The sequence below is a fragment of the Bos indicus genome, chromosome 7, assembly GCF_029378745.1.
Source record: "Bos indicus isolate NIAB-ARS_2022 breed Sahiwal x Tharparkar chromosome 7, NIAB-ARS_B.indTharparkar_mat_pri_1.0, whole genome shotgun sequence".
NCBI classification, from domain to species: Eukaryota; Metazoa; Chordata; class Mammalia; order Artiodactyla; family Bovidae; genus Bos; species Bos indicus.
Window position 1 is genome coordinate 80,054,761 of NC_091766.1, and position 26,452 is coordinate 80,081,212.

The 26,452-nt window shown below is 43.2% G+C and overlaps 1 protein-coding gene and 1 long non-coding RNA gene across 5 annotated transcripts in view; one reads left to right on the plus strand and one right to left on the minus strand.

Moving 5' to 3' along the window:
• The window catches only part of LOC109561123 (teneurin-2), a 765,441-nt gene that overhangs the window by 722,473 nt on the left and 16,516 nt on the right, over positions 1–26,452 (plus strand). For all 4 annotated transcript variants that reach the window (XM_070793964.1, XM_070793965.1, XM_070793967.1 and 1 more), the window contains 2 exons: positions 13,615–13,911; positions 15,365–16,979. In XM_070793964.1, coding sequence (XP_070650065.1) covers positions 13,615–13,911; positions 15,365–16,979 — 1,912 coding nt within the window. The remainder of the gene's footprint in view (positions 1–13,614; positions 13,912–15,364; positions 16,980–26,452) is intronic.
• LOC139184222 (uncharacterized) overlaps positions 1–26,452 on the minus strand; it is a 65,300-nt gene that overhangs the window by 8,277 nt on the left and 30,571 nt on the right. The gene's annotated exons all lie outside the window — the stretch shown is intronic.

Below are 26,452 nucleotides of genomic sequence, written 5' to 3' on the forward strand. Positions count from 1 at the left end.
AACATGATAAAGAAGTCAAAGAACACTCGTGCCAAAAGACATCAAAACACACCCAAAAAAAGACAGCAGGTTATGAAAAAAAGGAACAATGCATCTACCAAAGGCCAGAAGATGAACAAAATTGCAGTAGTAAATCCTTACCTATCAATAATCACTTTAAACATAAACATTAAATTCTCTAATTAAAAGACATAGAATGGCTAATTTTTAAAAAATCCAACAATATGCTGCCTTATATGAAACTCACGTTAGCCTTAAAGGCATGTATAGACTGAGAGTGAAGAGGTGGAAAAAGATAGTACACCAAAAAATAATCCCCCCCAAAAAAGGGGTAGCTGTACTCATATCAAATGAAAGACTTTAAAAATAGTTTAAAACAACAACAAAGAAGGTCATTATATACTAATAAAGAGGTCAATTCATTAAAGAAAATACAATTATAAATATTTATATACCAAACACTGGAACATCTAAATATATAAAACAAAAACTGAACTAAAAGGAGAAATAAGCAGCAATTCAATAATAGTGGGGAATCTTACTATCCCACTTTCAACAAATGGATGCATCATTCAGACACAGAATTAATAAGAAAACATCAGATTTGAACAGCAGTATAGATAGATATAATAGACCTAACAGACACACCGAGCGTGCTGTCTGACAGCAGCAGAATACACAGTCTTCACGTGCACATGGAACATTTTCTAAGATAAACCATATGTTGGGGCACCAAACAAGTCATAACAAATTCAAAAAAACTAAAATCATAGCAGGTATCATCTCTGACCAGAGTAGTATGAAACTAGAAATCAATAATAGGAGGAGAACTAGAAAATTTACAAATACATGGAAATTTTAAAACACAATCCTGAGAAACCAGTGGATCAAAGAGAAACTAAAGAGGAAATTTAAAAGAATCTTGAGTCAAATGGAAATGCAATATACCAAACCTTATGGGATGCAGCAAAAGCAGTTCTAAGATGGAAGTTCACATCAACACCACCTATACTAGGAAGCAAGAAAGCTCCTAAAGAAACAGTCTGGAGGTGGAGACAGAGTAGAGTAGGAAGACATGAGCTCACCTCTTCCTATGAAAACACCAAAAATACAACTAACTGCTGAACAACCATCCTCAAAAAAATACTGGAACCTACCAAAAAAGATATCCTGTATCCGAAAACAAAAAAGCCACAAGAAGATGGTAGGAGGACGCAATCACTAAAATCAAGTCCATACCCACCTGGTAAAGTGAAAAGTGAAAGTGTTATTCACTCAGTCATGTCTGACTCTTTGTGACCCTATGGACTGTAGCCCATCAGGCTCCTTTGTCCATAGGATTCTCCAGGCAAGAATACTGGAGTGGGTTGCCATTCCCTTCTCCAGGAGATCTTCCCAACCCAGGGATTGAACCCAAGTCTTCTGCATTGCAGGCAGGTTCTTTACATCTGAGCCACCAAGGAAGTCCACTCACCTGGTAGATGACCCACAAACTGGAAAATAATTATATTGCAGAGGTTCTCCCACAGGAGTGAGTGTGTGCCAGGACCCAGGGAAAAAAAGCAGTGACCTCACTCACGGAAGCCTGGTCATAGAATACCTACCTGCTGGTATTGGAGGGCCTTCTGCAAACAAAGGGGGAGGCTTTGGCTCACTGCAGGGAAAAAGACACTGGCAGCAGTAGTTCTGGGGAGCACTCATTGGTGTGAGCTCTCCTGGAGGCTGGCATTTTCTCACCAACTAAAACTGTCACTGTTGCAGATGACATGATACTATACATAGAAAATCTTAAAGTTCCCACCAGAAAACTACTGGAGCTCATCAAAGAATTCAGTAAAGTTTCAGGACACAAAATTACTACACAGTAATCTATTGCATTTCTATACATTAACAAAGATAAGGGAAATTAAACAATTTATCATATCAAAAAGAATAAAATACCTAGGAATAAACTTACATAAGGAGGCAAAATACTTCTATTCTGAAAACTGTAAGACACTGATGAAAGAAATCAAAGATGACACAAACAGATGGAAAGATATACCATGTTCTTGCATTGGGAGGATCAATATTGTCAAAATGACTGTACTACCCAAGGCAATCTACAGGGTCAATGCAATCCCTATCAAATTACCAATGGCATTTTTCACAGAACTAGAACAAAATTCTTAAAATTTGTGTGGAGGTGCAAAAGACCTCAAATAGCCAAAGTAATCTTGAGAAAGAAACACAGAGCTGGAGGAGTCAGACTCTCTGACTTCAGACTATATTCCAAAGCTACAGTCATCAAAAGAGTATTGTGCTGGCAGAAAAACAAAAATACAGCTCAATGGAACAGGATAGAAAACTCAGAGGTAAATCCATGCACCTGTGGTCAGTTAATCTATTGATAAAGAAGACAAGACTATGCGATGAAGAAAAGACAGTCTCTTCAATAAATGGTGCTGGGAAAACTGAACAGCTACATATTAAAAAAAATTAAATTAGAACATTCTTTAACACCATACAAGAAAAGAAATTCAAAATGAATTAAAGACCTAAATGTAAGACTAGACAGTATAAAACTCTTAAAGGAAAACATAGAAAGAACACATTTTAACATACATCAGAGCAATAGCTTCTTCAATCTGTCTCCTAGAGTAATGGAAATAAAAACAAAAATAAATGGGACCTAATTAAACTCAAAAGCTTTTGCACAGCAAGGGAAACCATAAGCAAAACAAAAAGACAACCCATACAACAGAAGAAAATGTTTGCAAACAATGTGACAGACAAGGAATTAATATGCAAAGTCTACAAATAGTTCATGTGGTTCAAAATCAGAAAAATTTAAAAATAAATGGACAGAAGACCTAAATAGACATTTCTCCAAAGAATACATACACATAGCCAAGAAGCACATGAAATGATGCTCAAAATGACTTAATAGTTCAGTTCGGTCGCTCAGTCGTGTCCAACTCTTTGCGACCCCATGAATCGCAGCACGCCAGGCCTCCCTGTCCATCACCATCTCCCGGAGTTCACTCAGACTCACATCCATCAAGTCGGTGATGCCATCCAGTCATCTCATCCTCTGTCATCCCCTTCTCCTCCTGCTGCCAATCCCTCCCAGCATCAGAGTCTTTTCCAATGAGTCAACTCTTCGCGTGAGGTGCCCAAAGTACTGGAGTTTCAGCTTCAGCATCATTTCTTCCAAAGAAATCCCAGGGCTGATCTCCTGCAGAATGGACTGGTTGGATCTCCTTGCAGTCCAAGGGACTCCCAAGAGTCTTCTCCAACACCACAGTTCAAAAGCATCAATTCTTTGGCGCTCAGCCTTCTTCACAGTCCAACTCTCGCATCCATACATGACCACTGGAAAAACCATAGCCTTGACTAGATGGACCTTTGTTGGCAAAGTAATGTCTCTGCTTTTGAATATGCTATCTAGGTTGGTCATAACTTTCCTTCCAAGGAGTAAGCGTCTTTTAATTTCATGGCTACAATCACCATCTGCAGTGATTTTGGAGCCCCCAAAAATAAAGTCTGACACTGTTTCCACTGTTTCCCCACCTACACCAGTGAGAATGATCACCATCAAAAAGTCTACAAACAATAAATACTGAAGAGAGTGTGGAGAAAAGGGAACCTTCCTACACTGTTAATGGAAGGTAAATTAGTACCATCTCTATGGAGAAAAATGTAGAGATTCCTTTTAAAAACTAAAAACAAAACTACCATATGGCCCAGCAATCCCACTCCTGGGCATATATCTGGAGAAAACCATGATTCAAAAGGATATATGCCACCCTAGTGTTCACTGCAGTGCTGTTTACAATAGTCAAGACATGGAAGCAACCTAAATGTCCATTGACACAGGAGGAATGGATAAAGAAGATGTGGTACATATATATAATGGAATATTACTCAGTCATTTAAAAGAACAAAATAATGCCATTTGCTGCAACGTGGATGAGCCTGGAGATTATCATACTAATTGAAATGTCAGACAAAGAAAAATATCATATAATATTGCCTATATGTGGAATCTAACAAAATTATACAAATGAACTTATTTACAAATAAGTTCACAGACTTAGAAAACAAGCTTATGGTTACCAAAGGTGAAATGTAGGGGACAAATTTGGAGTCTGGAATTGATATATACACACCACTATATTTAAAATAGATAACCTACTGTACAGCACAAGAAGCACAAGCTGGAATCAAGATTGCCGGGAGAAATATCAATAACCCAGATATGCAGATGACACCACCCTTATGGCAGAAAGTGAAGAGGAACTAAAAAGCCTCTTGATGAAAGTGAAAGAGGAGAGTGAAAAAGTTGGCTTAAAGCTCAACATTCAGAAAACGAAGATCATGGCATCCGGTCCCATCACTTCATGGGAAATAGATGGGGAAACAGTGGAAACAGTGTCAGACTTTATTTTTGGGGGCTCCAAAATCACTGCAGATGGTGACTGCAGCCATGAAATTAAAAGACGCTTACTCCTTGGAAGGAAAGTTATGACCAACCTAGATAACATATTGAAAAGCAGAGACGTTACTTTGCCAACAAAGGTCCGTCTAGTCAAGGCTATGGTTTTTCCAGTGGTCATGTATGGATGCGAGAGTTGGACTGTGAAGAAGGCTGAGTGCCGAAGAATTGATGCTTTTGAACTGTGGTGTTGGAGAAGACTCTTGAGAGTCCCTTGGACTGCAAGGAGATCCAACCAGTTCATTCTAAAGGAGATCAGCCCTGGGATTTCTTTGGAAGGAATGATGCTGAAGCTGAAACTCCAGTACTTTGGGCACCTCGTGTGAAGAGTTGACTCATTGGAAAAGACACTGATGCTGGGAGGGACTGGCGGCAGGAGGAGAAGGGGACGACAGAGGATGAGATGGCTGGATGGATCACCGACTCGATGGATGTGAGTCTGAGTGAACTCCGGGAGATGGTGATGGACAGGGAGGCCTGGCGTGCTGCGATTCATGGGGTTGCAAAGCGTTGGACACGACTAAGTGACTGAACTGAACAAAAGCCATCTACATATTCAATGCAATTCCTATTAAAATTCCAATGGCATTTTTTACAGAAGTAAAAAAACACTCCTAAAATTTGTATGGAACCACAAAAGACCCTGATGATCAAAGAAATCCTAAGAACTAAGAACAAAGCAAAAAGTATCACACTTTCTGGTTTCAAGCTCTAGTATTAAGTTATAGTCATCAAAACGTATGATACTGGCAAACAGACCAATAAAAAAGAATTGAGAGCCCAGAAATAAATTCAGGCATACGTGGTCAACTGTGTTTAACAAGGAGCCAAGAATACTTGATGGAGAAAAGAAAGTCTCTTTCATAAATTGTACTGTGAAAATTGGGTATTCGTGTGTAAAAGAATGAACTAGGCCCCTTAGACCACTCACAAATATTAACTTGAAATGGAGTAATAACTTAAATGAAACACTTGAAATTATAAAACTTCTAGAGGAAAAAAATAGGGAAAAAAATCCTTGACATGGGTCTTGATAATGATTTTTTTGGTATGACACCTAAAGCATACTCAACAAAATCAAAAATAAACATGTGAGAACACATCAACTATAAAGTTCTACACAGGAAAAAAAAAAAAAAAACAGCAAAGTGGAATAACTATAAAATGGGAAAAAAGTATTTGTAAACTATACATCTGATAGGGCTTCCCAGGTGGCAGAGTGGTAAAGAATCCACCTGCCAGTGCAGGAGGCACAAGAGACGCAGGTTTGATCCCTGGGTTGGAAAGATCCCCAGTATTCTTGTGCGGAAAACATCATGTATAGAGGAACCTAGCAGACTGCAGTCCATGGGGTTGCAAAGAGTTAGACATACCTGAGCAATTGAGATACATACATATATCTGATAAAGGGTTAACATCTAAACTATGTAAAGAACTCATACAATTCAATGGCAAAAATCCAATTAAAAATGGGCAAAGGACCTGAATAGACATTTTTACAAAGAAAATATATAGATGGCCAACAGGTGTGCTCAACATCTCAACAAGATGCTCAACATCACTGATCACTGAGTGAATGAAGTCACTCAGTCTTGTCCAACTCTTTGCGACCCCATGGACTGTAGGAGCCTACCATGCTCCTCTGTCCATGGGATTTTCTAGGCAAGAGTACTGGAGTGGGTTGCCATTAATCACAAACACAATGAGACAGCATTTTACTCTTATTGGAATGGCCATCCTCAAAAGAGAAGAGATAATAAAAGTAGCAAAGATGTAGAAAAAAGGGAACTCTTACACTACTGGGATTGCAAATTGGCACAGACACTATGGAAAACAGTATGGAGGTTCCTCAAAAAGGCAAAAATAGAACTACTATACAATCCAGCAATTATACTTTTAGGAGTATGTCTGAAGGGAAAAGCCACTATGTCAAAGAGCTATCTGTATTCCCAGGTTTACAAACAGCATTATTTATAATAGCCAAGATATGGAAATATCCTAAGTGTCCACTGAAAGTAAACATATAAAGAATCTGTACATAGGTAGGTAGATGGAGACAGACAGACAACAGAATATTATGCAGTCATAAAAATGAAGAAATCCTGCCAGTAACAACAACATGGATGAACCTTGTGGGCATTGCACTAAGTGAAATAAGTCAGACAGAGAAAGATAAATACTACGTGATTTTACTTATAGTTAAAATATGTAAAACAAACAAAAAACCCCAAACTCATTGTAAAAAACAGATCAGATTTTTGGTTACCAGAGGCAGAGATGAGGGAAGTAGAATTAGAAGAAGGCGGTTAAAATGTACAAACTTCCAGTTTTAAGACAAATAAGTGCTATGAGTAATGACCATTATGACCATAATTCAACACTGTTGTATGATATGGAAAAGTTGTTAAAGGAAGGCATTACATAATGACAAGAGGGTATATTCAGCAAGAGGATATAGTGTTTACAAATATTTACGTACCCACTATAGGAGCACCTAAGTATATAAAGCAAATATTAACAGATCTAAAGGGAGAAATATACAGAAATATAGTAGGAGACAATATCCCACTTACATCAATGGGTAGATTGTCCAGACAGAAAATCAGTAAGGAAACAGTGGCCTTAAGCAATAGATTTGGCCAAATAAACTTAACAGTTATATGTAGAGCATCCCATCCAAAAACAATGTAATACAATGTAATACACATTGTTCTCAAGTGCACATGGAACATTCCCCAGGACAGATCATACGTTAGGCCACAAAATAAGTTTTAACAAATGTATAAGACTAAAATCATATCAAGCATCCTTTCTGACCACAATGGTATGAAACTGGAAGTCAATTACAGAAGAAAACTAGAATATTCACAAATATGTGGAGATTAAACAACATGTTACAGATCAATCAATCACACCAAAGACGTTCTCATACTGTTGCAAAAATTCTAGGCCCCACACAACAGACTTCCTAACCTGGGCATCTGACAAAGGGACTGAGAAACTCCAGGGAATCTGACTTAGAAGGTCAGTGGGATCTGATTACAGATCTTTCACTGGACTAGGGAAACAGAATATCTTGGAGGGCACAAACAAAACTGTGTGTGCACCAGGATCCAGGAGAAAGGAGCAGTGACCCCACAAAAGACTGATCGAGACTTGCCTGTGAGTGTTTGAGAGTCAACAGTGGCCTGCCACGGGGTCAGGAGCACTGACAGCAACAGTCCTGGGAGGCATGGTGTGCTGGCATAAGTCCTCTTTGAGGAGATGACCATTACCTCTAACATAGTTTGGCCTCAGGACAGACTGCATTACCTGCCTCCTGAGAAACATGTATGCAAGTCAAGAAACAACAGAACTGGACATGGAACAGCAAACATCAAGGCTATATATTGTCACCCTGCTTATTTAACTTCTGTGCAGAGTACATCATGTGAAATACTGGGCTTGATGAAGCTTAAGCTGGAATCAAGATTTCCAGGAGAAATATCAGTAACCTCAGATATGCAGATGACACCACCCTAATAGCAGAAAGTGAAGAGGAACTAAAGAGACTCTTGATGAAAATGAAAGAGGAGAGCGAAAAAACTGGCTTATAACTCAACATTCAAAATATAAGATGATTATATCAGGCCCATCACTTCATGGCAAATAGATGGGAAAGACATGGAAACAGTAGCAGACTTTATTTTCTCAGACTCCAAAATCACTGCGGATGGTGACAACAGTCATGAAAGTAAAAGATGCTTGCTCCTTGGAAGAAAAGCTGTGACAAACCCAGACAGTGTATTAAAAAGCAGAGACATCACTTTGCCATCAAAGGTCTGTCTAGTCAAAGCTCTGGTTTTTCCATTTGTCATGTACAGGTCCATGTGAGAGTTGGACCATAAAGAAGGCTGAGTTCTGAAGAATTGATACTTTTGAACTGTGGTGCTGGAGAAGGCTTTTGAGAGTCCCTTGGACTGCAAGGAGATCCAACCAGTCCATCCTAAAGGAAATCAGTCCTGAATATTCAAAAAAAAGATTATAGTTACTGAGAACAGATTCGTGGTTGACAGTGGTAAGGGGTTGGGGTGCTCAAAATGAGGAAAGGGAGTCAAAAGATTCAAACTTCCACTTAAGTAATGGAGCTGTAATGTACAGCATGGTGTTTATGGTTAACACTGTATTGCATATTTGAAAGTTGCTAACTCTTGAGAGTCCCTTGGACTGCAAGGAGATCCAACCAATCCATTCTAAAGGAGATCAGTCCTGAGTGTTCATTGGAAGGACTGATGCTAAAGCTGAAACTCCAATACTGGCCACCTCATGCAAACAGTTGACTCATTGGAAAAGACCCTGATGCTTGGAGGGATTGGGGGCAGGAGGAGAAGGGGATGAGAGAGGATGAGATGGCTGGATGGCATCACCGACTCGATGGACATGAGTTTGAGTAAACTCCAGGGGTCGGTGATGGACAGGGAGGCCTGGCATGCTGCGATTCATGGGGTTGCAAAGAGTTGGACACAACTGAGCGACTGAACTGAATTGAACTGAACTGAAGAGTAAATCTTAGAAGTCCTCATCACAAGAAAAAGTATTTCACAACTGTGTACAGTGACCAATGTTAACTAGACTTACTGAGCTGACTGTTTTACAGTATGTACAATTGTACAATATTGAATCGTTCTGTTGTATACCTGAAACTAATAGAATACTGTATGTCAATTTGATCTTAACTTTAAAAATAAACATAAAAATCATTGATTTTAAAGGTGTGAAGAGAGTAAATCCTAAGACTTCTCCCTTTTTTTGTATCTCTGTGAGATGATGGATTTAACCTAATTTATTGTGGTAATCATTTCATAATATATGTAACTTAAATCACTGTGCTGTACACTTTAAACTTATACAATGAGGTATATCAGTTATCTCAATGAAGTGAAGTGAAGTGAGGACACTCAGTCATGTCTGACTCTTTGCGACTCCATGGACTGTAACCTACCAGGCTCCTCTATCCATGGGATTTTCCAGACAAGAATACTGGAGCGGGTTGCCATTTCCTTCTCCAGGGGATCTTCCCGACCCAGAGATCGAACCCAGGTCTCCTGCATTGCAGGCAGATGCTTTACTGTCTGAGCCACCAAGGAAGCCCAATTATCTCAATAAACGGGGGAAAATCCCAAATTAGCTCTATAATAAAATCCCATTCCCAGAATGAAATGAATTTGGGAATAAAATCCTACCCTGAATTATCAATGGCTAATGGTGTCGCAAAGAGTTGGACACGACTGAGCGACTGAACTAAACTGAACTGAATGATTAGCACCTATTACTTTTTTATGGTTGGTGTACCTGGGGCTCGTTAGCTTTTCAGTAACAGCAGCAAACCCAAATGGTAGCAGTCAGAGGTTTGGGAACCCTCTTCTGTGCTTGCCTACTATTCTGTTTTTTCTGCATTCTCAACACCTTCATACACTAATATAGTTGGTACTATGATAGTCATGCTTGCACATATGATTTACATGTTAGTATCCCCATGAATGCATGTTATAGCACTATACTTACATGCATGCACACACGATTATGGATATATGATTTGCCTGTTGGTCTCCCCCAGGTAACTGAAGTAGAGCCTTATGGCTCACCAAGTATTTTAGCCAGTAGTACTCATCAGAATCGCCCAGCTTGGATTCCCTGGGAGGCTGATTCAGCAGTGGTGGAGTCAGTGCAGTCGCCGTGCTTTGAGAGAGCATCCCGGATGGTTTAGAATCACACGTCTGATGGAGAGCCGCCCATGGGGTGGGGGTGTGGGGGACAGCAGTACAGCCTAGGGGTGGAGGTGGTGAGCTCAGGATTGGGATCCTGGCCCCAACACTTACTGTGTAAGCGTGAGCACAGCATTTTAACCATCTGTGCCTTGCATGTAACGTGGGGATAATAGTGCCTGCCTGTGAGTGTTGTGAGGATTAAACAAGAAAAACATGGGCAGTGCTGAGAACACACCAAGCCCATGGCAAAAAGTTCTCAGGGCATGTTGCTTTGTTGGTGGTGTCCCTCCTTGCATTCCAGAGCAGGCACCATGCTTGACATGGGCAGAGATGTAATGTTTAATCAATAATAAATGCCCTGGGGCTGTGTGATATTAGTGAAGAGAAACAAAGGGGAAGAGTAAGGAGAGGAATGGACGGATGACTGAGGAAATGGGAAATACATAGGTACAGGCGGCTTAGGAAATCCTGAAAATCCTTCCTGTTGCCATGTGTTTCACTCTGCCGAATAAAATGTTGACGGGGTCTTGAACTGAAATTCTTAGACAATAGGCTTAAGGATATTGGTGGCCTTCTGCTGCTCTTGTCCCAAGTGAAGCGACCCAGTGTGGCCACATTTCTGTTCCCAGAGGAAGTGATCTTTCTAACCCAAGCTTGTGGTTTGCTCTGGTTATGATAACTCTAATACCGTATCTTCAGCATCTTCAATGATTCTGACAGCATTAACTTTTGGACATGTTAGAAATATCCTGCCACACTCACTCCTTTTTTGGATTCCTCCAATTACTGCAGGTTTGATGATATGAATCTTCCACTTAAAGTTGGATTTCCTTAAAAGCCCAAGAACTCACACCTTTATTCTCTTTCCATGCTTTAGATAAATGTTCTATCTCACATGTTCTGTCCCCTTTGCTCTGGGATGATTTCATGAAAACAGCAATGGTTTGGGGAGTCAGGTAGTCCTGGGCTCAGATCCTGGCACTTCTCTAGTTATGTGAGCCCCCTCAAGCTTGGATGCTCATATATAAAACAATTTTTACCTATGTGTGAGAATAAAATGGAATCAAGTATGTAAAGTACTTAGCACAGTATCTGTCAAAGCATCAGGGACTTCTATCAGTTTAGATTAGCTTCAACTCCTGGTAACAGATTAGAAATAACAGGAGATTATACAAGATATAGACACTTTTTATGATCTAAAAGGAGTCTGAAAAGTGAAAGTGTTCATAACTCAGTCATGTCTGACTCTTTGTGACTCCATGGACTATAGTCTGCCAGGCTCCTCTGTCCATGGAATTCTCCAGGCAAGAATACTTGGAGTAGGTAGCCATTCCCTTCTCCTCAGTTCAGTTCAGTCGCTCAGTCATGTCTGACTCTTTGCAACCCCATGAATCGCAGCACGCCAGGCCCCCCTGTCCATCACCAACTCCCGGAGTTCACGCAAACTCACATCCATCGAGTCGGTGATGCCATCCAGCCATCTCATCCTCTGTCGTCCCCTTTTCCTCCTGCCCTCAATCCCTCCCAGCATCAGAGTCTTTTCCAATGAGTCAACTCTTCACATGAGGTGCCCAAAGTACTGGAGTTTCAGCTTTAGCATCATTCCTTCCAAAGAAATCCCAGGGCTGATCTCCTTCAGAATGGACTGGTTGGATCTCCTTGCTGGTACAGATGACCTAGGTCATCTTGAGGACACCTAGGTTGACAGGGATCTAGACTCTTTCTCTGGATGAGTCTTTGAGGTTTAACATCCTCAAAGTCACCTCATATTCACAAAGTGAATACTGGAGCGCCAGTGATCACATCCACATTCCACCTAAGGAAAGGAGGGAGGAAGAACAAAAGGGTGCTTGCTTCCTGGCTATGTCTGCTTTCTTCAAGGTCCCAGAAGACCCAGCCAACGACTACTACTCTACCCAAGTCGCAAGAAAGCTGTGAAATGTAGTTCTTTACCTGGGTAAAGTGCTGCTCCCCAGTATAACAGCCGTCTGTCATATTAGAATTATTCCTAGTGCCCCCACCAGAGCTGCAATGTGGAATCCTTCAAGGGCTGTGGCAATGCTCTACAGTCATTTGACACATCTCAGGACACTCAGTGCACATCCAATATAAACAGTGTGGGAAATAGTAGAGCTGGTTGGTTAACTGGTCTAAGTCTAAAGACCTAAGTCCCAGACTAACCTACCACGTCACTGCTGCATGACCTTGGGCAAGTGTATAACCTCTGTTCAAGGCTTAGTTTCCTCAGTTGTGAGCATCAGCTCTGACAGTGGATGTAAATTGCCCAAGATAATGCCTATATAGACTGGCTCTGAACATGTGTCAGAGTTAGTATTACCATCATTATTATTGTTAAGTGCTATTGAATTATTACTATAAGGTAGGGAGGTACCAGACATCTTTCACATCCTTTCCTTCTGCATGTTTATACCTTCTCTTGCCTTCAGCAGTCACCCCGGGGATGTGCACATTTGTAGTCAATTATGTTGAAAGAGCCTGGGCTGAGTTGGCCTCATTCCCTTCAATTCCAGGCATCCACTCCAGGCTAGCTGAATCTCTAGAGTCCCTCTCATGTCCCCATACCCAGAGTGTAGTCTCTCAGCTCTGCCTTCGGAGAGAGGCTCTCTTCTCTAAACAGATCAACTGCTAAATAAATATTAAATTATATCTGGATTGTTCTTTTCAAATCTAAGTGAATCAGTTCTTCCCTTTGTTGGCATTCCCCAGCCCTATTGCTATCATCCCATTGGTGTCTTGCATCCTTGGCAATGGCGAGATTTTTCTCTAGGTGGGAGAATTAAAGGATATCGCGTAGGAATAAGGCTTTGTATTCCCAGATCGTGGTAAAACATGGATTTCTAAGAGCTCCTCCTCACCTTCCTGGGTACCTTTTAAGATTTTGGAACAAATCTTGGCACCTGCTCTCAAAAATCATTAGCTACCCATTAGTTGATGACGTGCCCAAAAAGCGTTTTAAGTGTGTAAATATACAAATTCTCCTGCTTGCCAAGATGGCCAGGCAGGACAGTCAGAACCCTGGGATCCAGGGCTATTGTAGATGGCCATGTAATTTCACCATTTATGTGGTCTACATGATGGCACCCCTGAGCTGTGCAGTGTACAGCCTATATAACTGTTCATGGTGGCCATGCCCAGATCAGTCATTTCCAGCCATAAGCAGCCTTGTTCCTGTATTCTAGTGAATACAACAAAAATTACCATTTCCTGTGTGTACTATGATGTAAAGGCTTTTAGGAAGCACTTCCCTAAATAACTTCAAGAGTATTTCTTCCTGTAAAGCACACACATACCCTGGCCACACCCTCCATAGCAACCTGAGCTAACATGCCCCGTGATGTCTTTCAAAGCAGGCACATTGTGTTTCCCTAGGTCCATGGAAGAAATCTCTTGTCCATTGACTATGACCGGAATATTCGGACAGAGAAGATCTATGATGATCACCGGAAGTTCACCCTGAGGATCATTTATGACCAAGTGGGCCGCCCCTTCCTCTGGCTCCCCAGCAGCGGGCTGGCGGCCGTGAATGTCTCCTATTTCTTCAATGGGCGCTTGGCCGGCCTTCAGCGTGGGGCCATGAGCGAGAGGACGGACATCGATAAGCAGGGCCGGATCGTGTCCCGCATGTTTGCCGACGGGAAGGTGTGGAGCTATTCCTACCTTGACAAGGTGGGTGGACATGCTGCCCTTGCTCAGCTGGGGCTGTCTCTCTCATTCACACTGCTCTTTTTAAGCTGACCTGATACACTTTGCCATAAGACATTTTAACATCTTTACTTTGACACTACCAGGGCTCCCATGTACTCCCACCACCCTCTGGGAGGGAGGAAATCCCAAGGAAAATGTTATTCATAGCCCAGCACTACTACCATCAACAGGAAAAAAAAAAAAAACCTGCTAGACACTCGGTAATAGCGAAAAGAATAGATTGTCTGATTTTATTCCCCCAGAAAAGTGCTGTTGAAGTGGACAGAATCATGTCACTAGCAGCACAGTTCATCATTCCTTATGAATTGGAAATGCAGTGATTCATTTCTGCCATGCCTGGAATTAAGCCATCAGGGTAGGGAACTCTGCCCAAAACTCCAGCACACGGAGCAGCCCCCTCCTACTTGGCTTGTTGGCTGAAGCAGTCAACAGATTCTTGCTACATAATTCCCTGTGTCTGAAAGTGCCAGACTCAGGTTTCCGTGTTAGAAAAGGTCAGGTTGGAGCAGCAGTAAAAAAGAAGTCCCTTCTGGGAGCGGGGGACAAGACTTTTAAAGACTGCCTTGGTCATCTATCATTAGACAGGGGCTTGCTCAGCCTGGACCTCTCACCTGGACTCACCTCCACACAAGCCCATTTCCATTTCTTCCCTTCTTGCCTCCTGATGACAGTGGTCACTTGCAGACAGAGCTGTTACCTCTTCTGTAAGAGGGGCTTCTGTCTATTTGGTCCCTCCTCAATACTGTTCTCATTAGGACAGAAGATATCAGAATGAATGGTCAATCAGGGAAGGCAAGAATCTCCCCATGGCTTCAAGTTGGAGGTCATTTTTTCCCCCAAAGAATCAATGATTCCAGGTTATTTAATCTTTCCAGGGGCTTCTAAACGAAGGATGTGCTTTATGGTGAGACTTAGTAGGGGGTGCCCCCAAACATAGTATGTGCATCATACCTGCCCCCTGCCGGGCCAGCAGCAGTCATTTCTCACCAGTCTCAGGATGTCTTGTCATTGAGCCTGGAGGCGAACCCAGTGCCTCTCATCTCAGTCCTTCAAACCCTTACAACTCAGACTATGGTCCAGGCAACACCAGCATCACTGGGATGTTCCCAAAGTAGATTCACAGGCCACCTCCCCACTGCCCTCTCACACTGAACAATATAATCAGAATCTGTCTTTTCACCAGATCCCTGGGTATTTTACACATACATTAAAGTTTGGGGAACATTCCTCTAGCGGCCATGATCCATAGAGTAGCATGCCCCATGACATCAATTCACCCTAAATCTCTAATCTAAATCTCCCCATCCTTCACAGATTTTGAATTGCCATCCAGGACATGGAATAAATTCCGTCCATTTGAGCACTGGGTCCTAAATGGCTAACTCACGTGTTCCCTTCCCCTTTCCTCCTCCAGTCCATGGTGCTCCTGCTACAGAGTCAGCGTCAGTACATATTTGAGTACGACTCCTCTGAGCGCCTCCACGCTGTCACCATGCCCAGCGTCGCCCGGCACAGCATGTCCACCCACACCTCCATTGGCTACATCCGCAACACCTATAACCCGCCTGAAAGCAACGCTTCCGTCATCTTTGACTACAGTGATGATGGCCGCATCCTAAAGACATCCTTTTTGGGCACTGGACGCCAGGTATTCTACAAGTATGGGAAACTCTCCAAGCTATCGGAGATTGTCTATGACAGCACTGCCATCACTTTCGGATATGATGAGACCACCGGCGTCTTAAAAATGGTCAACCTCCAAAGTGGGGGCTTCTCTTGCACCATCAGGTACCGAAAGATCGGCCCACTTGTGGACAAGCAGATCTACAGGTTCTCCGAGGAAGGCATGGTCAACGCTAGGTTTGAATACACCTATCACGACAACAGCTTCCGGATCGCAAGCATCAAGCCTGTCATAAGTGAGACTCCCCTTCCCGTTGACCTCTACCGCTATGATGAGATTTCCGGCAAAGTGGAGCACTTTGGCAAGTTCGGGGTCATCTACTATGACATCAACCAGATCATCACCACGGCCGTGATGACCCTCAGCAAACACTTTGACACCCATGGGCGGATCAAGGAAGTCCAATACGAGATGTTCCGGTCCCTCATGTACTGGATGACGGTGCAGTATGACAGCATGGGCAGGGTGATCAAGAGGGAGCTGAAACTGGGGCCCTACGCCAACACCACTAAGTACACCTACGACTATGATGGGGATGGGCAGCTCCAGAGTGTGGCCGTCAATGACCGCCCCACCTGGCGCTACAGCTACGACCTCAACGGGAACCTCCACTTGCTGAACCCAGGGAACAGTGTGCGCCTCATGCCCTTGCGCTACGACCTCCGGGATCGGATAACCAGGCTTGGCGACGTGCAGTACAAAATTGACGACGATGGCTATCTGTGCCAGCGAGGGGCTGACATCTTTGAGTACAACTCCAAGGGCCTCCTAACGAGGGCTTATAACAAGGCCAGTGGCTGGAGCGTCCAATACCGCTATGATGGCGTGGGGCGGCGGGCTTCCTACAAGACCAACCTGGGCCACCACCTGCAGTATTTCTACTCTGACCTCCACAACCCGACTCGCATCACCCATGTCTACAATCACTCCAACTCAGAGATAACCTCGCTCTACTATGACCTCCAGGGGCACCTCTTTGCCATGGAGAGCAGCAGTGGAGAGGAGTACTACGTTGCCTCGGATAACACGGGGACGCCCCTGGCTGTGTTCAGCATCAATGGTCTCATGATCAAGCAGCTGCAGTACACCGCCTATGGGGAGATTTATTACGACTCCAACCCTGACTTCCAGATGGTCATTGGCTTCCACGGGGGACTCTACGATCCCCTCACCAAGCTGGTCCACTTCACACAGCGTGATTATGACGTGCTGGCGGGACGGTGGACCTCTCCAGACTACACCATGTGGAAAAATGTGGGCAAGGAGCCGGCCCCCTTTAACCTGTACATGTTCAAGAGCAACAATCCTCTCAGCAATGAGCTGGACTTGAAGAACTATGTGACAGGTAAGGACCTGGCCACCTCAGTTGGGCAGTGGCTCCCTGTGGGGTGGTTGTCCTAGTAGACTATCAGGGACTTTGAAACAAGGTCTTATGTCTGATGCTAGGAGAATCCTGGAGGGCTGTGTACACTGCCAGTACAGGATTGAGGACAGTCAAGCAATCACAGTACAGAGCAGTCCTTAGCTCTATTTGAAGAGAAGTGTGAAAATGTTAGTCACTCAGTCGTGTCTGACTCTCTGGACTCCATGAACTCTAGCCTGCCAGGCTCCTCTATCCATGGAGTTCTCCAGGCAAGAATACTGGAGTAGGTTGTCATTCCCTTCTCCAGGGCCATCTTCCCTGGAATTAAAAGTCCCATGCTCTACCAACTGAGCTAGCCAGGCAGCTCTGTTTGAAGATGTCCTGGCTATTTTCAAGTCCTTTCCATTGAAATAACTTTTATAAGAGCCCTCTCTAACTCAAAAGAGGAAAGCAACCTTATGAAGGAGGAAAGGATGAGACCCTAATCTCAGAAATACCTGGTTCAAATTCTTTTATTTATAAGTCAAAGGACCTTGGGCTGGTTGTCCAGTATCTCTGAGCTGTAGTATCCTCCTCTGCAAAAGGGCACTAACAAAATCATCTCACAGAGTGATCGTAAGAAGGAAATGAACTTATGTATGTAAAGTTCAGTGCCTGGCACTTAGAGGACGTTCACGAAAGGGTATCTGCTTGTGTTATTAACATCACCATTACTAGTGAAGCAACGGAACAGCGTGGGTATTGAGATGTCTGTGACCCAGCTCCTGACCTTATGATGAGGCTGGTGAGAAACAAATACAAATAAGCAGTGATAATGGAAAATGGGATTAAGTCCATGCTACCATATAGGTGTTTGTCCAGGTATTTATTCAACAAGCGTTTTTAAGGCACCAACATGCTTCATTCTGGGGTTCAGTTCAGTCACTCAGTCATGTCCGACTCCTTGTGACCCCATGGACTGCAGCACGCCAGGCTTCCCTGTCCATCACCAACTCCCAGAGCTTACTCAAACTCATGTCCATCGAGTTGGTGATGCCTACTGGGGATGCAATGGAAACAAGGCAGACACTTCTCTCAAAGAAGTGTGTGTGTGGTGCATGTGCAGATGACTTCAGTTTTGAAAATTTTGGCATAGTCCAGAAGGGCCCCACCTCAAACCTTGAGAATGAAGGGGATCTTGGTGGTAGAAATGAGCTCAAGGCTGAAGAAAGACATGAGCAAAAGTCCAAAAGGACAGGGGACTTCCCTGGTGGTCCAGTGGCTAAGACTCTGTGCTACCACTGCAGGGGGCGCAAGTCCAATCCCTGATTGGGAAACTTAAATCCTGCATGCCACTCAGAGCTGAGTCACAGAAAAAAGAAAAACAGGTCAAAAGGACATAGGAAGCTTGGAGAGAGGTCTGGATAGACAGGTCAAGGAAGGCAAATAATCTGCTTCTTCATGCTAAGTGAGAAACTGGTTAAATGAGGGTCCTTATCCATCCGTCTGTTCACCTATTGACAGATATTTTCATCTAACATATAAGTACTAGAGATGCAGTGGACTGCAAGATAGAGCCCCTTTTTTCGGGGAGAGAAACAAGGAAATCTGGATAGATGGATGGATAGATGAAGGAAAAAGACCAATATTCAGCAAAGAATATGGAGCCATCTCACCTGAACATGCATTGTAGATGAATAACAGTGAGGACCCCAATTCCAAGCCCCACCCCAAGTTCCAGGGAACTCATAGCTCTTAGCCATGGGCCAGGGAAGCATCAAGCCCAGAGGGTCCCTACCCTCAGGTAACCAGGGATCACTTATCCATCCCCAAGATAGGAAAGGAAGCAGCAGCTCCCTGGAGCACAGTGTGGCCCTCAGTGCCCCATGCTGCAGAAATAGATGACCTTAAAGGTCAACTTCTGGCCATGCTGTGCCTTACTGACAAGTTCCAGAGCCTTTGAAGTTGAACCCAGCATCCCCCTACAACCGAAGCAGCTGGAACCTCAGGAGTACAGGAGTTACAGCCAAGCTAGTTCCCTTCTAGTCGCCCCACTGTGCATCATCGGGAGGCCCTGCCATGCTACTCTGCCAGGGCTGCTTCTCTTCCCCAGGGCTTAGCAGGGTTTGTGTCCACCCAGCTCACTGCAGTTTCTTTTTTTTTTTTAATTCATTTATTTTAACTGGAGAACAATTACTTTACAGCATTGTGGTGGTTTTTGCCGTACATCAATTTTAATTGGTCATAGGAATATATGTGCCCCCTCCATCCTGAACCACCCCCCACCCTATCCTTCCAAGTTGTCACAGAGCACCAGCTTTGGGTGCCCTGCTTCATCCATCAGATCGCACTGCTTATCTATTTTACATATAGTAACGTATATGTTTCAATGCTGTTCTCTCAAATCATCCCACCTTCTCCTTCTCCCACTGACCACACTGCAGTTTCTAACTAAAGAGTGTCTCAGGAAAACACACACACCACTATATATATAGTTTCAGATAATGACAAGGGCCGTGAAGATAAATGAAACAGCTAAGAGTTAGAGAACAAAGGATCTCATTTCTTTGGGGTGCTCACAGAGGAAGGGCCATTTGAGCTGAGGCCATTATGAAGTGGGGAAGGGAGAGGAAGTCTCCAGATGAAGACACCAATAGGAATGGGGCGGCAGGCCACACCTATCTCAGGCATAGAAGAAGGCCTCCACCCCCAAGAATGCACTTCCCAGATTCCTCTTGGCACTGGACACCTTGGGGATGGATCAGCCAGAAGCAAATGGAAGTCGTCAGTGTGGGCTAAACAGACACCCTACAGCTACCAAGACCCAAACAAAATCATTTGCAAAGCATATTCAACCTCACTAACTCTCCTGGTTCTCCCAAAAAGACTGTGGCTCAGATCATGAACTCCTTATTGCCAAATTTAGACTTAAATTGAAGAAAGTAGGGAAAACCACTAGACCATTCAGGTATGACCTAAATCAAATCCCTTATGATTATACAGTGGAAGTGAGAAATAGATTTAAGGGCCTAGATCTGATAGATAGAGTGCCTGATGAACTATGGAATGAGGTTCGTGACATTTACAGGAGACAGGGATCAAAACCATCCCCATGGAAAAGAAATGCAAAAAAATCAAAATAGCTGTCTGGGGAGGCCTTACAAATAGCTATGAAAAGAAGAGAAGCGAAAAGCAAAGGAGAAAAGGAAAGATATAAGCATCTGAATGCAGAGTTCCAAAGAATAGCAAGGAGAGATAAGAAAGCCTTCCTCAGCGATCAATGCAAAGAAATAGAGGAAAACAACAGAATGGGAATGACTAGAGATCTCTTCAAGAAAATTAGAGATACCAAAGGAACATTTCATGCAAAGATGGGCTCGATAAAGGACAGAAATGGTATGGACTTAAGAGAAGCAGAAGATATTAAGAAGAGATGGAAAGAATACACAGAAGAACTGTACAAAAAAGATCTTCATGACCCAGGTAATCATGATGGTGTGATCACTGACCTAGAGCCAGACATCCTGGAATGTGAAGTCAAATGGGCCTTAGAAAGCATCACTAGGAACAAAGCTAGTGGAGGTGATGGAATTCCAGTGGAGCTATTTCAAATCCTGAAAGATGATGCTGTGAAAGTGCTGCACTCAATATGCCAGCAAATTTGGAAAACTCAGCAGTGGCCCCAGGACTGGAAAAGGTCAGTTTTCATTCCAATCCCAAAGAAAGGCAATGCCAAAGAATGCTCAAACTACCGCACAATTGCACTCATCTCACATGCTAGTAAAGTAATGCTCAAAATTCTCCAAGCCAGGCTTCAGCAATACGTGAACCGTGAACTTCCTGATGTTCAAGCTGGTTTTAGAAAAGGCAGAGGAACCAGAGATCAAATTGCCAACATCCGCTGGATCATGGAAAAAGCAAGAGAGTTCCAGAAAAACATCTATTTCTGCTTTATTGACTATGCCAAAGCCTTTGTCTGTGTGGATCACAATAAACTGTGGAAAATTCTGAAAGAGATGGGAATACCAGACCACCTGACCTGCCTCTTGAGAAATCTATATGCAGGTCAGGAAGCAACAGTTAGAACTGGACATGGAACAACAGACTGGTTCCAAATAAGAAAAGGAATTCGTCCAGGCTGTATATTGTCACCCTGTTTATTTAACTTATATGCAGAGTACATCATGAGAAATGCTGGACTGGAAGAAGCACAAGCTGGAATCAAGATTGCCGGGAGAAATCTCAACAACCTCAGATATGCAGATGACACCACCCTTATGGCAGAAAGTGAAGAGGAACTAAAAAGCCTCTGGATGAAAGTGAAAGAGGAGAGTGAAAAAGTTGGCTTAAAGCTCAACATTCAGAAAACGAAGATCATGGCATCTGGTCCCATCACTTCATGGGAAATAGATGGGGAAACAGTGGAAACAGTGTCAGACTTTATTTTTTGGGGGCTCCAAAATCACTGCAGATGGTGACTGCAGCCATGAAATTAAAAGACGCTTACTCCTTGGAAGGAAAGTTATGACCAACCTAGATAGCATATTCAAAAGCAGAAACATTACTTTGCCAACAAAGGTCCATCTGGTCAAGGCTATGGTTTTTCCTGTGGTTATGTATGGATGTGAGAGTTGGACTGTGAAGAAGGCTGAGCACCAAAGAATTGATGCTTTTGAACTGTGGTGTTGGAGAAGACTCTTGAGAGTCCCTTGGACTGCAAGGAGATCCAACCAGTCCATTCTGAAGGAGATCAGCCCTGGGATTTCTTTGGAAGGAATGATGCTGAAGCTGAAACTCCAGTACTTTGGCCACCTCATGCGAAGATTGACTCATTGGAAAAGACTCTGATGCTGGGAGGGATTGGGGGCAGGAGGAGAAGGGGACGACAGAGGATGAGATGGCTGGATGGCATCACTGACTTGATGGACGTGAGTCTCAGTGAACTCCGGGAGTTGGTGATGGACAGGGAGGCCTGGCGTGCTGTGATTCATGGGGTCGCAAAGAGTCTGACATGACTGAGCGACTAAACTGAACTGAACTTAACAGTGCCCAGTGGTGACCTAAACGGGAAGGAAATCTAAAAAAGAAAGGATATATGAATACGTATAGCTGATTCACTTTGCTGCACAGCAGAAACTAACACAACATTGTAAAGCAACTATACTCCAATAAAAATCATTTTAGAATTTCATGTATTTTTGAATTATTTTATTGGAGTATAATATACTCCAAATGTTTTTACTGCAGTATAATTTAAAATAAATACATCAACTATTCGCCAGTAAAAATAGAAAAAAGAAATTAGCAGAGTTTTTGCATAGCAAGATGACACTCCTCATTCCAGTGCTTCATGGAGACTCAATAAATGGGCATCAAAGCCAGGCTGAACAAAGTCCAACAAAACTGAATCCAGAAAACACTAGAAAGAGTCTAAAATAAAAGGTCCTATTAGAGAATCTCCACGCCTAGGACTAATGTCTGCAGTCAAAGCAGAGGAAGAGAACCTGGGTGGAGAGCGCTAGACCAGGCACAAGCCCACGCCTGCTGCCTGCTGCAGATGAGATGACCGCCGAAGGACGCATCCCAGGGGAGAACATCAAATCATTCTCCACTATTCAAGTGTTGGCTCATCTGTAAACCCATCTTTGTGACTCTTAATTTGAATCTTAGGAGATGAGCAGAGTGGTTGAACTTGCCGCTCACAATTTAAGAAGTAATTAACGTGTAGTCAGCAGGAATGCCATGAATAGAAATTCTCTCTCTCTCTCTCTCTCTCTGTTGTGCTCAAAAGAGTCTTTGCTGTTTGGAAATACAGCTCCCTGAATGCAGCAGACACCTCTTGAGGCTGGTGGAGGCTGTTTCCTCTACTGGCACAGAGGCGGGCAGCATAGACCCCCTGTTAGGAGCAAGTGAGTCATGATATGTAAAGAGCCGAGGCCTGCACAAAGCCTGATTGATGGTAGGAATGCATTTGGCTTTATAAGAAGTTCTAGACTCAGAGACAGGAAGTCTGTAGGTGAGAAGTGAAGTTATCCCCTTAATGTAATTCCCTAGAGCTCCCAGGGGTCTGCAGCTCTACTTTGAAACAGATCCCAAACTCTGGCCTGAGTGGCATTGCTCTGGCAAATCTGAAACCCCACATTCTGAGGTAAGCAAACCTCAGAAATGTTACCCACAATGACTTGGGTTGGCTCCCCACCTTTCTCCCTTGGGGATCTCTGGGCTTACAGACCCCCAGGTTCATGCAGGTTTGAAGTCGGACTTCATGGAGGTTGATTTCCCTGAGAGGAGGGAGGCCCAGCCTCCTCCTCACTACCCTCTGCTCTGTCTGCACTTAGCACCTAAGCCGCTGTGCTGACAGTGTGTATTACAGAGCACGTGCTCCAGCGGCACTCGCTGCGAAGAACATGAGGAGGGGGAGTGATGAGCTGTTAGGAGGGGCCACATCACCAGCTCCTACCTCGAGGATTGATTGTTTAGGGAGGCTATCATCAGAGGGTACCAATTGCTTTGAAAGGAGGAGAGGTGTCTGTATGATGCCACAAGTGCCTTCTGCGAAATGGAAGAGACAAGCGACTTGAATAAACATTTCAGAAGAGGTTTAGACTTGGAAACCAAGCCACGTTAGAAACTTTAAAAAAAGAAAACACATGACATGAACTATTAGTGTTCATCGGAGCGGCCATTAAAATGTCTGGTCCCTTGCGACTTCCCTGGTGGTGCAGTGGTTAAGACTGCACGTCCATTGTAGGGGGCACATGTTCAATCCCTGGCCAGGGAACTAAGATCCTGCATGCCGTATGGTGTGGCCAAAAAAAAAAAAAAAAATGAAGAAATGTGTGGTCCCCAAGGCAGGGTGTTGTTAACTTATCTCCTGGAGAACAGGGAGAGATGCCTTCAGGGAAGAGGTCAGGATGCGGAGAGTCTGCTAAGGGCAAAGACCTCTTCTCTTGCCTTTCGTGGGATTCCCTTCATATCCCTGGTGAAAAATGTGATGATTTTATATGTTGTATAGATGAGGTATTAAATAACATGGCAACACAAATGGGGAAAGTTAGTTTCTTTCCAGGCTCTTTTTATTCTCCCAAATTGGCAAAGGAGAAAGCCTCCAGTTGATGCTGGTTGTATTTAACACCTCATTAACACTTCTTATCTCCCTTTTTAACGGAGAGAGCAGGTCTAAGACTCCCCCGGTAGCAGGTAACAAAATCATGCTCCAATTTAATTGCATTGCTTTGTTTTAATTTTACAGTTATTTTCTGTTTGCAGCGAGTCTGCCTTCCTACTTATGGTAGTGACATAAAGTCTCTTCTTTTTTAAAATGGATTTCCTTAAGTAGACAAGGCAAAACAATTTTTTAATTAGATAGCAAATACCAGTAAGATAATACCTAGATATGGCAGAACAATCTTGACAGGTGACCATGATGGGTGACCAGGAATACCCAGTTTAGAAATCCACACTGCACAGCATTCATCATCTAGTAGTACTTTGCACACAGATGCTCTGTGGGTATATGATTGTTGCTGGGCTAAAGCCAGGCTTCTCTCTGCTAGGATGCTGACACAATTTTTAAAGCAATTTCAAACCTGTATTCTTAAATGACTTCTTTATTGATGTATGGTTGACTTACAATATTATATGAGCTTCAAGTATACAACATAGTGATTCAGTATTTTTATAGATTACGCACCAGTTATTACAGTGCTATCGACCATATTCCCTGAGTTGTACATTACATCCCTGTGACCTATTTATAACTGGTAGTTGTAGCTCTTAATCCCCTTCATCTATTTAGCTCATTCCCCCACTCATCTCCACTCTGTCAACCACCTGTTTGTTCTCTGTATCTGTGACTCTTATTTTTTAATATATTTGTTCATTTGTTTTGTTTTTTAAAGTCCACACTTAAGTAGAAACATACGGTATTTGTCTTTCGCTAACTTCTTTCAATAAGATTAGCCTCATATGTGTTGTCACATATGGCAAGATTTCATTCTTTTTTATAGCTGGGTAATATTCCACTATAGATGTCTTCATTCATCACATTGTCTTCATCCATTCATCTGTCCATGGACATTTAGGTTCCATGTCTTAGCTATTATATATAACGCTGCAATGAACATAGGGGTGCATATGTCTTTTCAAATTAGTGTTTTCTTTGGATAAATACCCAGCAGTAGAATTGCCAGATCATATAGCAGTTGTATTTTTAATTTTTGAGGACCCTCCATACTGTTTTCTGTGGTGGCTACACCAATTAACATTCCCATCAACAGGGCTTAAGGACTCCCTTTTCTCCACATCCTCACCAACACTTATTGTTTCTTGTCTTTTTGATGACAGTGATTCTGAGAGGTATGAGGTACTATTTCACTGTGGTTTTTATGTGCATCTCTCTTATGATTATTGATGATAATGACTCTTAAATGGGCTTCCCAGGTGGCGCTAGTGGTAAAGAACCCACCTGCCAGTGCAGGAGACATAAGAGACTCCCATTCAGTCCCTGGGTTGGGAAGATCCCCTGGAGGAGGGCATGACAACCCACTCCAATATTCTTGCCAGGAGAATTCCATGGACAGAGGATCCTGGTAGGCTACATTAAATCACACAGAGTCGGACATGACTGAAGCAACTCAGCCTGTATACATGTATGATTATTGATGTTAATCAGTCTTAAATGGACTATCGTTAATAAGTATAGTTACCAAGTCATTCAATACCTAGTCTGTACCTAAGGCTGATGGATACACCACGGATCCCAGAATCTCCCTCATTAAAGGGTCTTCTAGGCCTGGGTGTTTAGTAGCAAAGTTGCATTAAGCCCCTCATACCAGCCCCCGGGCAGGAGGTGGGTAGACCTTATTCAACCCCTTCAGATGCATCTTCTCAGGCAGGTACAGGTAGTTCCTCTGTCACACACAGTAGTCAGGGTGGCTTTTGCCACATATGTTCAGTGTTTCTTCATTCATCCACCCCATGAATCCTTACTGAGCACCTATTTTGTGCCAGCCCTGGGGAGACATCAGTGAATAAAATAGACATTTAACTCCCTGTCCTGGTGGAGCTTACATTCTCAGTGAGGGAGACAGACAATAAAGAATGAATGCAATAAATAACCATATGAGACACATGTTAAAGTGTGGTTACAGTTTTGGCAGTGGGGGATGCAAAAGGAAGGGGACTAGGGATTGTTAGGTGGGAATGGGCAGGTGTTAAATGTGGTGGTTGAGGTCAGCCTTATTGGAGGCAGTATCTGAGCAAGACTTGAAAAAGGGAAGAGTGAGACAGCACATTCCAGGTAGAGGGGTTGCCAGTATAAAGGCCCCAAGATGAGTGTGCACCTAGCATGTTTAAGAAATAGCAGAGAGGCTGAAGCAGAGAGAGCAGGAGAAGAGAGATCATATGTTAAGGGTCCCTACAGACCATTAGCAGAACTTTCACTTCTTCATTGAGAGAAACGAGGGAATCCCTGG